At 40.3% G+C, this 16,090-nt stretch overlaps 1 protein-coding gene across 3 annotated transcripts in view; it reads right to left on the reverse strand.

Moving 5' to 3' along the window:
- tsnare1 (T-SNARE Domain Containing 1) overlaps positions 1-16,090 on the reverse strand; it is a gene marked incomplete at its 3' end in the record, with an annotated part of 185,268 nt that overhangs the window by 58,362 nt on the left and 110,816 nt on the right. For all 3 annotated transcript variants that reach the window (XM_036215822.1, XM_036215823.1, XM_036215824.1), the window contains 4 exon segments: positions 9,296-9,448; positions 12,541-12,594; positions 12,738-12,812; positions 12,902-12,992. In XM_036215822.1, coding sequence (XP_036071715.1) covers positions 9,296-9,448; positions 12,541-12,594; positions 12,738-12,812; positions 12,902-12,992 — 373 coding nt within the window.

Raw genomic sequence — 16,090 nt, forward strand, 5'->3', positions numbered from 1 at the left:
GTTTTCTCTTCTACTTTTACAAAAAAAAGATGCCTGACTTGGGGCTGATGCTTACACTGCTGGATTGCAGCTCAGATGGTCTGCTACTGCCCTCAACATCTGGTCGTAGTGCCACATCTCCCCTCCCAGGGCTGGAATAATGTTTCCCTAAAAAATGCACCTCACTGAAATTTTTTAACCAGATGATGCTGCCAGTAGATCTGTTTAGGCACCAAACAATTGCACTTTGCAAACCAGGAATGCAGCCACCAGGTCTGTGTCGTGGTGGAAGAGCGTTTGCCTCGGGACGAGAAGATCCAAGATCAGGTCAAATACATACCCAGGGCATTTACTCTCAGCATTGTGTAATTAAGTAACTGGGCATTATAAAAATACAACAAAATGTCCCCACAGAGGGATAAATAAATGTATCCTATCTCATGTTTTATCAACCATCTGTCCCTGCAGTTCACTGTTCCCAGAGGATTAAATGGACATTTCACATACGAATTGGGGCAAAAAGTATTTAGTCAGCTAGCAATTATGCAAATTCCCCCACTTCAAAGGATGAAAGAGACCTGTAATTTTTTACTTAGGTATGCCTCAACTGCAAGACATGGTCTGAGATGACATGAAGGGTTGTTTGTAGTTGTTTTGATACCTTAAATGTCCGTCCATCCATCCATCTACCCTCCAACCTAGCTGACAATGAAAAGTTATTTGTCTGTTAAAGCAATTTAGAAAACAGTAACACATGATAAAACATAAGTAAAAAGTTCCTCTTGCATTGACTTCTGTAATAAGACTCTGATTTTAAAGGTGTTTAGGAAGAAGCGTCTGTCTGCTGTCCTGTGTATCATTCACCTTCCCAATCCTTTTACCTTCTCTTTATGATAAGAATATTTAATGCTGATATGAAATTCTCCTTACATCTACCAGTTCAAACCCAAAGACATCTGGCATCAACAACAGGACACAGTGTCACTGCTGCTGTGGAAAATACGTTAAGTAGATTTACTCACACGCTGAGGTGGTAAGGAAAGGTGGAGGGGGGATGCGGCTCAAGCTGAGAACGTATGAAAGACATCTCTTCTGCCCTTACCGAATAAATGGTTTATAAATGTAAATTCATGTTTCTGCTTTGGCAAATGCCCAAAGTATAAACATGACTGAGCAAGGTGATGCCAGCAGCCGGCCCTGAAGGGCAGAGAGAAAGCTACTGAACATCTTACAGACAGAGGTTATAGTCTACTGAGGCTCCACCTACTTCAGCTTAAGAGATTCAAAAACAGCAAGTTCTGAAGCATCAAACCACATGAGCCATACATGGTACGACACAAATATATTCAATGTATACAATACGCTATGGGAGTATTTGAAAGCTTTTTTTTCTTTTTACCGCAATATTTGTCTTACATTCAGAGATCAAAACAGGGAAACCTGCTGTTAAGAAATGTATGAATAGGTACAAACAAATGTGTTGTGGTTAGCAGTTTGACAAACTAATTGTATGGGTCAGTTTTCATAATTTTGTTCTCCTTTCATAGCTCATCTTGAGTAGTGAATCCCCCAAAACCACAGTTGTAGCTGCGCAACACTTCAAATGGAGTCATAGCTCTCAGAAAGCAATCAGAAAGAAAGGACATAAGAAATCAGAGAAATATTAGCGATTCAAGGAAGAACTGGATACATCTATATACATATGTGTGGGGGTGTGCGTACCAATATAAACTCCTGGCTAATGAGCATATACCAATTACCAAACTGAAATTTAAACTTGAAAGTTGTTTGTTCTGCACAGATTTGCATTCCATATCCACCCGAAAAGGTTTTGGATAGGGTTAGGTGATAATATTGTTTTTTCTCACGAGAGTTAACCACGCAGAAAATCTAGCAAAAGTGCTTGTGTTCGTTTGTTTTTTTTCCCCCAGGAAGCACTTTGATAATGTTGTCCACATCTTTATAATCACAAGGACAGATGACTGTGATGGGGGTTGGTGGGTCTACTGATTCCTGTCTGGAGAGCAGTACAACACAAGGATGAGGGTTTTTGATGGAGCATCAACCAATACATTCAATTTCATTTAACTGTAGTTTCAATTGTTAAAACAAGGTAATTTTCTTGGTAAAGTACATTCTAGTACCCAGCTTTAGATACACAGAATCCTATTTTTGTGGTTTTGCATTAATTGCTCAGTAGTTTCTCTCCCAGCTGCTTTGGTAGTTGAAGCACGTTCGGCTGTTCTCTTTTTTCCACTGGAGCAGGTGTGGTATTCATTACCCTTGAAAGTTGTCCTGTGCCATGCCCTTTTTTATATATTCCTGTTTTTATGAAATGACATCCTGTGCCAAAGCACATTATGTGTAGCTGGGAGGTGACAGTCGAAGAGGAGTTTTGCACAAGTGTTGCACAAGTTGGTTTCTGCAGATTTTTCTCTTATCAGAACTTATGGAACTGTATGATGACATGCAAACGCAATAAGTTTGAGTCTTCACAGCTTAATATATACAAGCCAGTTATCGTGCATCCATTCAATTCAGTTCTACTAACTTGTATGCTGCTAATTTACAAAGTCATTTCAAGGTTCTGTCCAGAAAAAGCAAAAACAAAAAAAAAAGTTAAAATCTAATTTGTTCCAGTTCAATTGCATTAAGGTCAAACTGGTAAAGTGGCATTGAACAATAACCTAGTTAGATAGAACTCCTTGCACTAAGCAACAAGGGTTCAGCAGCACACAGCATTTCATCAGTAGGTCATCTGTCACTGAAGGTCAACCAACAGAAACACAAGCACCGTATCACAGACGAGAGGCGTAACCCAGTGTGAGGTCTCATCCAACAATCTGAACACTTTGAGTCCAGAAGACAGAAAAATGGAGACAATGCAAGAAAACTTGTGAGGAAAAAGTGATGAAAGATGAAGGTGAGGCTTTTGTTGATGATGTGGACTACAGAGGTGAAGGTGAAGATGAAAGCTTTTTTTTTTTTTCATCCAAGTTTGTTGTCCCACTAGCTAGTTAGCTAGCGTTGGATGCTGGTTTTTGTGAGCTTTTGGGGTAATTTAGGATAAGAAACGTGTTATTTGAAACTGATGTTGTGGAAGCATTTGCCAATGGACGATTAATATTTATCGTCAAAAATAGTGATACAACCGACACATGCTCATTCCCAAGTGGTCACATAGTGACCCCTCTGCATCATAAACTGATGTTTTAGGTGTCACCAACCCGTTGTTTTTTGACGTGCTGGCTTTTCTAATTAAAGCAGGGCTCCGCAACCTCTGGGCCTTAAACAAGTAATGGACGGGGATGCACTTGTACTGGACATGTACCAGTACCAAACACAAACTGGTGTCCCAGAGGTGGACCGGTACTGGACGGAGTACTGGACGCAGTACTGGAGGTGGACCAATACCAGGTTAAGGTTAGGGTAAAGGTGCATTCCCAACAGATGTATCTGGTCTGTTGGGAATGCAGCTACTGTTGTGGGAAGGCAGGATGTTTCCATAGTATTACCTTTTGGGTGACTTTTAATTGCCATTTAAAATTGATTTTTTTTTTTTTTTTTACACCAAAAAGTTGTATTCTGTAAAATTATTAAGTTCCATCTGATCTAGACCTCTGGTGAAAACTAAAAGAAGAGATTCTATTTTTTTCGGTTTTAGCCTCTTTTTGTAGTGCTTTGAAACCAGAGAGCAGAATTCAAAAAAGATTTCTTCAGGTATTAAGGTCACACTTCACCTGCAGGCTGCAGGGTTTTCTGCATCACTCTGAGACGGCATTCCTCATCTTAATAATAAACATAGAGATGAAAAGGTAGTTGTAGAAAACTAATTTTAGAAACATAAGGATCTAATCTCTGTCAAAAACTGTTCCATTACTTTGGCATGGCAATGTGCTGACAGCACATAAAAGGTCTCTCAGTGTAGACATTCACTGAAGGATAAAGTCCACTCATGTCCACAAACAACAACCTGGTATCTGTAAGATCAATTAGCCGTTAATCTGCTTAATCCAGTTACATGCTTTAGTCCTTGACATTTTCTATCACAATGCAGCACATCGACTGCAGTGCTGAGAGCTGCACAAAAACAGACAGGAGTTCCATCCATCCATCCATCCATCCAGGTTGTGATGAGTATCCGGGTGCTCAGATACTCATGATATAGTAGACGATGTATTTTTACTCTGAAATACAGAATAATGTTGGATTTTAAGTTTATGAACTAAAAAAAGTAAAAAAAAGCAGCGGTGCCATCAGCGGAAGTAAAAAAATCTTCGTGTCAGGGAAGCTTCCGGTTTTCAAAGTAAAACCATCGACAGCTTTTTCCTTTTAAAAACTAAGACTGAAGTTCTGTTTACTGACACAACTTCTGGAAAAAATGAATTAGCTTGAACACCAGAGCTTCAGCTCCAGTGTTTACATTCTTTTGCTTATGGTAAATCTTCAACAGTAGATGCAATTAACGAAACTCCATCAGATTCTGATTCAGAGAAACAGCCTCGAGCTGATATGCAGCTCTGCACAGATGAAGTGAGGATGTGATCAACGTGAATCAGCTGATTCAGCCCCGCAAAAAAGCGACTTTTTTCATACAGGCTCTGCACCAATATATGATGCTTAGAACATAAAATGTTGAAGAACTTTGAGGAAACTGTGGAGAACATTTTCAAGTTTTGTAGTTTAATGATTAAAAACAACAATGATTTGTTTGTTGTTTATGTCACTGCTGAACTTAACCAGAAGATTGGCAAAAAAAATTGAAAAGAAATTGACAAATAACGAACACCATTTCTTTCTATTTAAATATTTGTATTTTTATTAGTTTTGTTGATTCTGATCTCCTGTACCAAATAAATGCATAAATGGTGGTGACTTGATACAAATAATTTCAATTTTCATAGATCCAGTAAAAAGATGGGAACAAAAATTATATAAAAAGTAAGAATTGTGGATCGATTTGTGAATCGTTGAGTTTGATTCGTCAATCGAATTGGATCACCACCTAAGCAACGAACGACAGCCCTACTTTCTATCTATTCCTACTATCCAACCAGAAGGATTTGTCTAAGGCAAGTTGTTAATCAAAATGAAAAAAATATTTTGAAATGAGATACATTGATAATCAATTTTGGAAAATGTCATTTGGATTAAGACATGCAAGTATATTTTACCATAGCAACAAACAAGCAAGTTCCATCACAGCAGACAACACATGTGATGCAGCAGAAACAGATCAACCGTCATTCCAGTCAACGTGTGGAAACACTTTGAATTGATCAAAGTCATGTGACCATAGAGTGTGGTAGAACGTTCTAATGATGATTATTCTGCTGTGTGAAGACAACAGTGGGCTGAACCTTATCAAACTAAAATGTGAATGAATGACAATCATTCTTGTTTGTTTGTACGCATATTTAATTTACACTTGATTATTTTGAAGAAATACACGAATCTGGAAAACGTCCCACTGTCCAGGACCAGGGATTTATCTCTGAGTCTCACTGCTGGAAGTTTTGAATTAAGTTGTCCTGGACCCATTTTAGATCAGGGAATCGAACTGAATCGTTAAAATGAATCATTACTCCCTCAGCTGTAACAGTTTTTTATGACAATTGAGGTTTAAAATTTCTATTTCTGAGACACATTTTCTGTAAAATTCTGCCATAGTTTTGTTTTTGTTCTTTGGTGTCATAAAAGTAAAACCTTTCTTGTCCCATTATTGCAATTGTTCTTTTATTTATGTAAACTCATTGGCACAGAGGAAAGATGATGCAGTGAGAAAGACGCTGTTGAAATAAAAACTGTGGTGGTTGGGAGAAAATGATGCTGAACAGGAGTTTCCTCTGCAGGAATAATGACCTTCCACAGCTCACACTCCTGCGGTTTTCAGTCCTACAAACACCGTCATCACAGCAGCAGCAGTCGTACCGGGGGGCTGCGGGGGGGCTCCTGGCCTAAAGAGCAGGGAGCATTGTGTGAGGAGTCCTCCAGCAGCAGCAAACAGACAGCGGCGACGTGAGGAGCTGTAGGACGGAAGGCCGTGCCGGGACAGACGCCCACAGGCTGTGACTTTGTCTCTGCGGTTGCCCTGTGGTTCAAGTCCACCTGACTTTGCGACAGTTTAGGGCCAGTACCTGTGACCTGCAGTCAGCTGCACCTTCTTTACATAATGGTATTAATTACAGCCAACATTTTAGATCCAAGGGTATGCCCACCCCTCCCCCAGAAATGCTAACATTAGGTAATTTCCACAGTTCTTAATGGGATGAAAATAATAAGTTATGAAATGTAAACAATACAAAGTAAAATGTGGAAATACATACTATACTATAAATACTGTAGTAAGACAAGGTTTTGGTTAAGATTATAATTGATGTAGTCATTATTAGCTAAAATATCATATTAGTTAATTATAGATTTGTGGTAATGCTTAGAGAAGCACCAGAATTTGCATTGTAAACAATGTTTTAACTGTCTTTTTGTTTTTAAAAAACATCTAGGATTGGATTAGTTCGATTTCTCTCAGGAAGTTGTCCCATTGTGTTCAGTGAGGCGCTGTGGCATTTAAGGTGAGCTCTAGAAATTGTTTTGACATTTATGTACAATGGTTGTAAAAGATCAACACACTGTGGTTTAATAAAAAACAAACACACCCTTAACAACGGAAATCTTTAAATCTATAAACTTTAAACACTGGAGATGCCTGTCAAAACTTCTACCATGTTGGGAAAGAAAGACCAAGTGTTAGTGCAGTGTTTAGGGTCAGAGGTTTGTGTCCCGGCTAGGGAAAAGCAACATTATGCTAGAAAAATGTTTAAGTGATTATTATTTAATTCTTGAGAATTACAATTAAATAAATACTTCTATTAACATAGAAGTATTTAACAGTATTTTAACAGGCGGCTACAGTGTTTCCTTTTTGCGTGCAGTGATATTCGTGTGTGTGTGCGTGTGTGTGTGTGTGTGTGTGTGGTGGGAGGTTAGGGGCACAGAAATCATGTTTTGCCTTCGGCACTATGCAGCCCAGGGCCGGCCCTGGTAGTGCCAATCCAGTCAGCAGTGATGTCACAGGAAGTTCTAGGAAGACTCGGGTACCATAGCAACACGCCAACGGAGCTTGAAAATAGAAAACTTGAAAAGCAAAAATAAAAGTCAAAAGTGTCCAATGCAATATCTGCAGGGCAGAACTTATGTTCCATGCAGCACTGCAGTGATGCACGAGCACCTGAAGAGGAAGCACGTTGTTACTGGGTATGATAACGCTTGAAAACATGGAAGCCCACACATGCATGCATTCACATAGACCTTTCATTAGAAGTGGCTGCTTGAACGTGAGTTGCAGAGGGCAATACACCCAAAAACAAAACATTTTAAAACCATGCAACTGTAGCCCTGGAGCAAAAGAGCTCTCGACTTCAACTGGCAACCTAGAACAAGTACAATGCATTAAAAGGCATAAAAATGGCTTTTGTGGATAAAGTTTCTTAAGTTTCTAAGACAAAATGCACTTTTGTGGCACAGTTGAACAAAACGCTGCTCTTGGACAAAAGCTTTCAGGTCTCAACTTTTCTACACCTACAGCATCTACAGATGCTGTTTCTTCCAGTTAGTTCCCACCACCTGCAATCTCAGCTGCAGACTGCCAGCCTCTGCCACACTTCCATCAGTCTCTGAGGAAGACGCAATTAACCTCAGATCCAAACTTTTTTGGTGATAATGATGACAGACACCTGCTCCCCCTGTTCACCTGGGAGATAGAAAAGTGTTGAGTTGGAACTCCACTATGTTTTTGTGTGTGAAGGAAGGGGGGACTTGTTTGGATTAAAAAAAATCAGGTGAAGATTGTATGAAAGTAAAAGAGAACATTGACAGATAGTACTCCTCCCAGAGGAACCGCAGTGAGCCCCTAACTCCTCCAGTGCAGTGGATGACATTTATCCAAACTGCTGTGAGTGGAGAAGAAGACCCTGTCTGAAAACCAATCATCTTCCTGGCCTATCTCAGCTCCGTGTTAAAATGAGGCTGTCATTTGTACCGTGGCTCTCTCACCACATGAGACTCTGCAGAGGCATTGGCGCCCGCCCTTTCCTCGCTCATACTTGGAACTGGGCTGCAGCAGCAGGATTAGCAGATTTTAAACTCTGATGAAGTTCTGACAGCTCCAACCGGCCGCACAGATACATCTTCATTATGTGGCAAAGTGCTTCTAAAACATTATAATCAGTCTTCAAACTGGTGGATGGCAAGCTGTCATCAGAAGCAGGGCTGCCGTGTAAAGGCTCGTCACCATAAAAGCAGGTTGTAGCAGCATGTGTCAGGCTTCTACTTACTTTCAGTCATATGCTAATAAAAAAGCTTTAAATCACTCTACAGTAAGTCCTAAAGACTCTGACTTGCACAAATGAAGCAGCATGTTCAGTGCACCTTTGTTGTCAGGGAGCTTTGAGAAAGTATCAAATCTGACACAAACAAGATGATTCTTGAGAGTTAAACCGTCTAAAAAATCAACATCAAGACAAAAAAATCTGATGTCTTCTAAAAGTTATACCCTGAAGAGCTTGGAGCTTGAGTTACAATGCACATGCTTGCACAAATGTTAGATTGAAATCCAGTAAACATTCTCATCTATGATAACAAGAAGAAAGTGATGTGTTTTTCATCTATCCATCTTCAGAACCCAAAAAATCCCTTTCGGGGTCACTGGAGCTAACCCAGCTGCTGTTGGGTGAAGGTGGGCTTCAAGGTTACCGGTAGTGTCACATCAAACTCACACCAATTTAGAGATATCTGAACCTATGCAGCATGTTTTTGGATTGTGGGAGGTAGAGTTCCTGGAGAAAGCCCACACAAGCACAAAGAGAACATGCAAAGTCCAAACAGGAAGGTCCCAGCTGGGATCTGAACCCGGTTCTCACTGAGAGGTGAGAGCGCTAACCTCGACAACACCATGCAGCCCCAATTTAAAATCAGATAAATGAAAAAGAAAACGTTACAAATTGTCATAATTAATGAAAGCACATAACAACCTTGTCATTGAGGGTTCATGTTGTTAGAAGTTGATTGTTTCAAGCTTCATTATAAACATAAGTGGGTCCCGCCCAATAAACACACACACATCTGTGACATTGTGTTTCTTTAAAAGTGTGCTTGTCCAGTGCAGCTGTCATAACGTTATCAGGGCACTGCTGTCACAAAAACACCTGATGAGCATGGAGTGTGAAAAGGCAGTGTATGAGAGGGCAACACAAATGACAGACAACACAAATGAACCGCTTACTTCACAACATGCCCCAAACAGACCCCAAAAACTCACTTCGATTTGAAGCAGAGCGTTCTGCCTCTCGCGAAGCACCTCTACATCCTCCTCACTTATCTCGGACAGGAACACTTGAGCTCTTTCAGAAGCTGGTCCTTCTCCAAACAGCAGCCCTTCCTCGTTTATCTCACTGGACATGACCTGGGGACTCTGTTGGAGCCAACACACCACCACATGCACAAGAAAACAGGTCATTTTTTGATCTGAGAAGTTCAGCTTCACACAGCTGCCTGACAATTGTGTGATTAATTTTGTTTTCTGGACACAATTTTCACATTGTAAAATCACATGTTTGTTGGTTCACACTGAATCAACAAATAGTAACAAGCCGTACCCAGAAGTTCTCTCATAGACATGTAAAACAATGATTAGATCTATACAGATAGCTGTGCTGGAGACTTCTATATACAGCACACTGTTGGTAGACATCTAATAAAGGAACAAAATAGACTTGTCTGAGATGTTCTGTAGACATGTACAGTAGATGTCTCATCATCATGGCATGACTTTGTTTAACAAAGATTAAGTTGAGGTTTGTCCACACCTCTTGAAGGTGCGCTCATGGCTCACAAGACCAGTACGAGCTCTGCATCCCCGGCCGCAGAAACTACAAAGGAAGGGCGGGTCTGTGCTTGGGTCTGAGGCGTGGACTTTGTGCATTTGTCTCTTTTCTGCCTAGCAGGTTTTCCAGGAAGCTTTGAAAGCACAGATGGCCTGATAGGTAGTTGTGTCCCAGGTGCCATGGTCAGCGGTGAGAAAGGACCACTGGTCGAGATTAATTTTAAAAGTTCTGAAGACAGTCATTGTATCTCTTCCTGGGAGCACCTCTCTCATGGTGCCCAGATTGGTGATTGTCATTCATTCAACCTCCGTTCTTGGTGGTTTAGAGTTCAGTGCACCAAAACCACATTTTCAAAGTAATATTAAAAACTAGAAAACTAATTTTAAATGTCTGGACATCACCTAACATGCAGTGGCATATATGGGCTCAATATTAAGTCAAATGAAATGCTGGGAGCCATTAAACCAAATCCATGACGTGGCAAATGCAGAGCTGGTACAAGAACCCAGATAGACCAATTAAAATGCGTCCATCCAATGCAGTGGTCAGTTGGTTCATCTTCATCTTATGTGGGGGCCAGCATGTCTCTGCTCTAAACCCACTGGATCCTTTGGCTGAGTGTTGGCAGGAAGAGGCTAAGTGTCTCCAAGATTAGTCACTGGATTAGATACTTACTTGGCTGAGCATTGGTGTAATCAGGCTGGAAACCAACATATCCATGCTGACAAGACTGTGCTGAACAGAGCTACAATATACACTGAGGCTGCATTTGAAAATAAATAAGTTCAATTGTAGGAACCATTCATGTGGTCTTTTCTACAAAATGTGTCCCATGATCCGCTTGGTCTGTGGTCTATCCCAAATAATTTTCATTTTCAAGAAAATTGGGTCCGGGTTATTTTGAGTCAAAAATGTAGAAAAATACTAATGCTGTCATTTTTCTCTTTAGCTGGACTTCAATTTAGCAAATCTAGATTAATTAGGTGAAAATAGGCCTAAAATTTGATTCTCTGACATTTTGAAAGAGAAACAGCTAAAAAATACCAAACTTCAACAAAAATCCATCCATCCATCCATCCATCCATCCATCCATCTTCCTCTGCTCATCCAGGAGCAGGTCGCGGGGCAGCAGTCGAAGCTCCAGGCCACCACCTCCAGCGTGTCCTGAGCCTTCCCAGTGAAATAAATAAAATCACTGGATAACATTCTCTCATACAAGAAATGTCTTCATTCCCTTTCCTCGTACCTTTTACTTGGATACAACAATGTTTATACGTTGTTACAACTATGCACTCTAAATGTATTTATTATACATTTTGCACAGAAGACGTTCTATTCTGCACTCCTCCATAAGCAGCGTACTTATGTAATGTGATGCAAACGGAAGGAAGTGCTGTTTAAAGGCACACAAGAAGCCAGTGCAGAGCACAGACTGCTGGAGAGAGAGCATGCTCAAATGCTTTGTAGGGGTGGGCAAACAAAAGCAGACCAAAGGAAAGACAGAGCTATGCTAGACTATTTTGCATTGCTAATATGTTCCACCTCTGTATGGCTGATTGCGCTACTAATTCTGTTTGGAGAGGCCAGCATCTGTCAAAGCGTGGGGGCCAACCTGAGCTGAGTCACAGAGTTCTGTCTGCTGGCCACTCTGTGACTCACTCTGCAACAACATGCTCACCCACCCACAGAGACGCATACCACGCTGGAATACATTAGTTCATCACACTGATGGAAATGACTGCATGCAGACGGAGATAATCCTCCTGACATCTCACTGTACAAGTTTGCTTGTTTGACAGTTTCACAGAATTTCATGCTCCTTCTTATTGATTCTGGACCATGATGCTAATTTCCAAGCATGTGGGAGGCTTTCAATGATGCTAGCACAGGTCCAAAAAAGTGCTTGAAAATGTAAATGCATCTGACTTCACAACTTAGCTGGTGACTCACTACTGTCTCCACTTCATCCACAAGAAAATAAAACCTTCGAATTGTTCAGATCTGACTCACCAATATCTGAAATAAAGAAAGTAAAATTGCTAATGCATTTTTATGTTGATTTGCAGGTGATTTAATTAGACGGAAATAAGAGCGCAAACCACAGTACTTAAATGAGGATTTTACTGGGCTGATATTGTGCATGTGGAGGCGATGCATTAGAGAAGGAGCAGAAGGAACGGGGGGCTGCTGGAACAAATGCACCTGATAACACCCCATGAAGACATCTGACATCTATTCCACATGAGGTTTTCTACAGAACGAGCTCTAAGGTGAGATGCTTGTGCCATTGTAGTCCAAACTGTAGTTGATCAGCTTGTATCTGTTCTAATGATGGACAGAAACTCACAAAACGAAGGGATGCAAAAATAATACAAGATATAACACACAATACAGCCTCACCCATTCCTACTACTACTATTCTACAAGTTGTCTGTTTTTTCTTCAGCCCAGTCCTGGTCCTAAAAATGTTTATTATACCTCGAAAAAGTTTAAATAAATCAAAATGTAAAACAAGAAATGTCCAGAGAATTGGAATTGAACAAGATGGACAAAGTATGAAAAGACCAGAAAACCTTCAGAGGACTTTAGAGAATCTAAGTGCAGAGAAACTTTACTCCACATTGTCCTCCAAGGAAGGAAGGGGTAAAAAGCAGAACTTTCAATCTTTGTTCAAGATCACCTTCTTGTCAGTCTGCGCCGGTGGTAACAAAGCCCTTGAGCGTTCTGCAATTTTCTGAAAGGGGAACAGAGGAACAGAAAGGGTCAAACTGATTTCTGAGAGCATCGGCTTGATGCACACTTCTGTCAGTGAATCAGATCTGTTGATTCATTGTCCTAAAGTTTGTTTTTATTGATGGAAACAATGAACCTCTGTACCTTCTGTAGATCTCCATACCGCTGCACAGACTCTGAGAGTTCAGTCTTTAGCCTGGTGAGACGCAGGCGGTCTTGCTGTAAAGCAAAGCAAGACTGGATTTAGACAAATGAAATATAATATGATTGTTTCTTTGTGGCAGTGAGTAAATGTTGGGAGGACATACCCGTGAGGACCCACTGATGATGTCGGACAGCTGTTTGATGAGATGGCTGGTGGTGGTGATGACTTTATTGGTTTGCTGTTGAGTGGAGTGTCTACATGGAAAAGGAAGATGGAAGACGGAGAAAAATACAGTAGTGAGACAAGGTATTTCAGCAACAAAGAAACACCAAGGGCTTTAGATGTGTATAAGGAAATGCCATCAAACTATTGTGGAAAGGTCAATGTAGATTATCCAGGTAGATTCCATCAAAGAAGTGGGTAAAGAGAGATTCCCTGAGATTTATCTGCAAACGGGAATTAGAGCAACCAAAATGAAAAGTCATCCCGATTACTTTTTTTAAAAGTTCCCAGTAGTGTTTTAATTATGATTATGACGTTTTTAACCAAAATCCAACAACCTAAATGTCTTAAAAATACATTTTTTTCATGTTGATCTGAAGTGTCTGTTTCCAAATCTCCTCCGAGGGGGCGTGGCTTTTGGAGCTGGATTTTCATTAGAGGGGGACGTTCAGCCATTTGATTGTTGCATTCACAAAAGCCTTTGTCTGCATTCTCATCACTAAAAAGTATCTTCAGATAATTTCATGTGTGCACAGCAAAGCCAGAAAATGGATTTTCCCTGAATTTTCTTTTTCACAAAACATTAAGCAGAAAACTTGCAAGTCCAGTTGATGAAAAGCTCTGGATATGACAGGTGGAATAACCTCTAAATGTGAAAGAAAAAGTCTGCTCAAGGCACACAGCCTTTGTCCTGTCAGGTCTCTACAGGAGTCTCTCATACCGTCGTAGTCTTTGTTTTATTTTTACTGTGTGCCACTGATCCAGCGGTGACTGACACATATCAAGCTGATGCGACACATAGAACCTTGTACTGCCGCCGTCACAGAGCTCTTCTGTCACGTCCAACTCACATGAAAATCTAAAATTCTAATCTACTTAAAGTCCCACTGCAACTATATTTTGTTGAAATGTGAAAGCATTCCCACTACAATGGTCTCTTAATTAGGATTATGCAGATTTTAGCAAGAATGTAAAAAATCGGTCAGTTTTTCAGACATAGTTGCTGCAGAGCAGCAGAAAGCTCATTAGAAATTCACCTCTGAGTTGTGGGTGGGACTTTTGGTGCCGAAGTTAGCCTCAGCTCATTTCCCAACAACCCTTTGTTTACACTCTCTCCAACTAGCATAAAGCACCTCAGAAGTCCGAGTTAACATTAGATTGCAAAAAAAGGGCAAGCAACATCAGAGTTATCCAGCTGTATAATTTTGATCCAGATGCCGGTTCAGACCAAAACAAAGACGTTCATGGATCTGTTTGTCTGTAAGTGGATAAATCAGAATTAGGGGTCAACTAATTCTGATATGAATATCAGCACCGATATTAGCTATTTTGACATCTATCGGTATCGGCCTTTACTCTAATCCGATGGCCGACATTGGACTGGTTGTCCAATGTCGGCCATCGGATGGCTGACATTGGTTGGCTCCAAGGCAGCCATGGCTTTTTCTTCAGCATCTGATTGGTTAACCGCAACGCAGAGGCAGAGGCAGAGCCAATCACAAATTGAAACTGTTTGCAGTGAGGAGGTTAATGAAAGTTTTCTCTGTCGTGAAGTTCACGTAGAAGGTACATAAACAAAGAAAACTCTCCTGAAATTATCACCATATTACAACTAGCAACGTTGTGCAGAATATCATAAAAAAAATAAACATCGGCAGCTCTGTGACTTCACGGCTAAACATGTCTGTGAATCACCAGATTAAAAAAGGTGCAGAACGTATGGACACATAAGCAACCCATTATTTTATTATTGTGTGATAAAAACTTCAAAAACCAAATTAAATATTGTTGAGTTTTATAAAAAGCATGAAGCTAAAATACTGAGTGACAAATGAAAAGCTATGCAACAGCAAAGCTCCACCTCTCCCTGAAAAACAGATTAATAATGAGGTAAATGTTAGAGATTTTTAGCTCTTTCTGTGTTAATTGAAGGAATCCAAGCTGCAAAACAACATTGTTAGATGAAGTGCGTCTGTGATTGGCGCGTGCAGTAGGCTGTTTAGCCCGATGACTGCGCGCGCAGCCGCATGCGCATGCCCGATACCCTTACTCCGAATGTTTGACATAAAAAAGAAGAAAAAATTAATCATACCTTCCCGATTCGCTCTCACTTTCCTTTTTGACTCTGACACAGTCCACACTCTCACCACTGAACTCTGTGTCGGGGTGAGTTCAGGGGCAATTGGACATTAATAAATAAATACGTTTGTTCAAGGGGGGTTGGGGGGGAACTTATTGACGCTGGAACTTGTTGAAGACAGGACACAACTGGAAGATATATAAGGTATTCTGCATCTAAAATGATGCTGATCATCACTAACTCTGTGGAGAAATTGGATGTTGATGTTGGACTGGGGGCGGAACTGTTAGTGCAGACTCTTCCTGAAAGGGGCGGTCTCACTCTGGGATGTCAGATCTTGAGGACCTGCTCATTATACTCTTAAATGTGTGAAATCAAAGTACCGCTTTGTGGTTCTTTATAGTGAGGAATTAACAGTAGAATACTCTCAAAAGTTCAAAGAGTTGTTTTTTCATGGTATGTTCCCTTTAAACGGGTATAGTGCAATTGGAAAAACAAACGTCTATTTCATGTTCTGAAGTCATCTTGTTTGGTTTGATTAAAAAATGATAATAATAACAACTACAAGCTTCCCAAATGCTGTAAAAACAGCATAAGTTGAGCATATTGCAGCATGTTGCCCATTTTATTTTATTTTTAAAAAATGAATATTGACCTAAATATTGGCTATCAGACCAGACTTTAAAAACATTTGGCCTTGAAAAACCATATTGTTCGATCCCTAATCAGAATGGAGCAGAGCAGAGAGACTTTGACGTCACAAACTGGAGTTTTTTCAAACCGCAGGTTTTCAACTCCTCCTGATCCATCATATATGAATAAAGAAATACTCAGAAATGCAGCTTTATTCTTAAACTCTTTCATATGTGTCCTCCATCGTGAGAAACATGCTACAATAACATGTTTAAGTGAGGAGCAGCAACTGTCTGAACCAGTTGAGGGTAGAGAAGGAAAACAGAGTTTGGGTTTGACCAAGTGTTGAGTCTGTAATAATCATCTCTATGAGTGCCTTTTCTTTCAATGCATTACTTATATTCTTATGTAATAGTT

Source organism: Oryzias melastigma, linkage group LG16 (assembly GCF_002922805.2).
Source record: "Oryzias melastigma strain HK-1 linkage group LG16, ASM292280v2, whole genome shotgun sequence".
Lineage (NCBI taxonomy): Eukaryota > Metazoa > Chordata > Actinopteri > Beloniformes > Adrianichthyidae > Oryzias > Oryzias melastigma.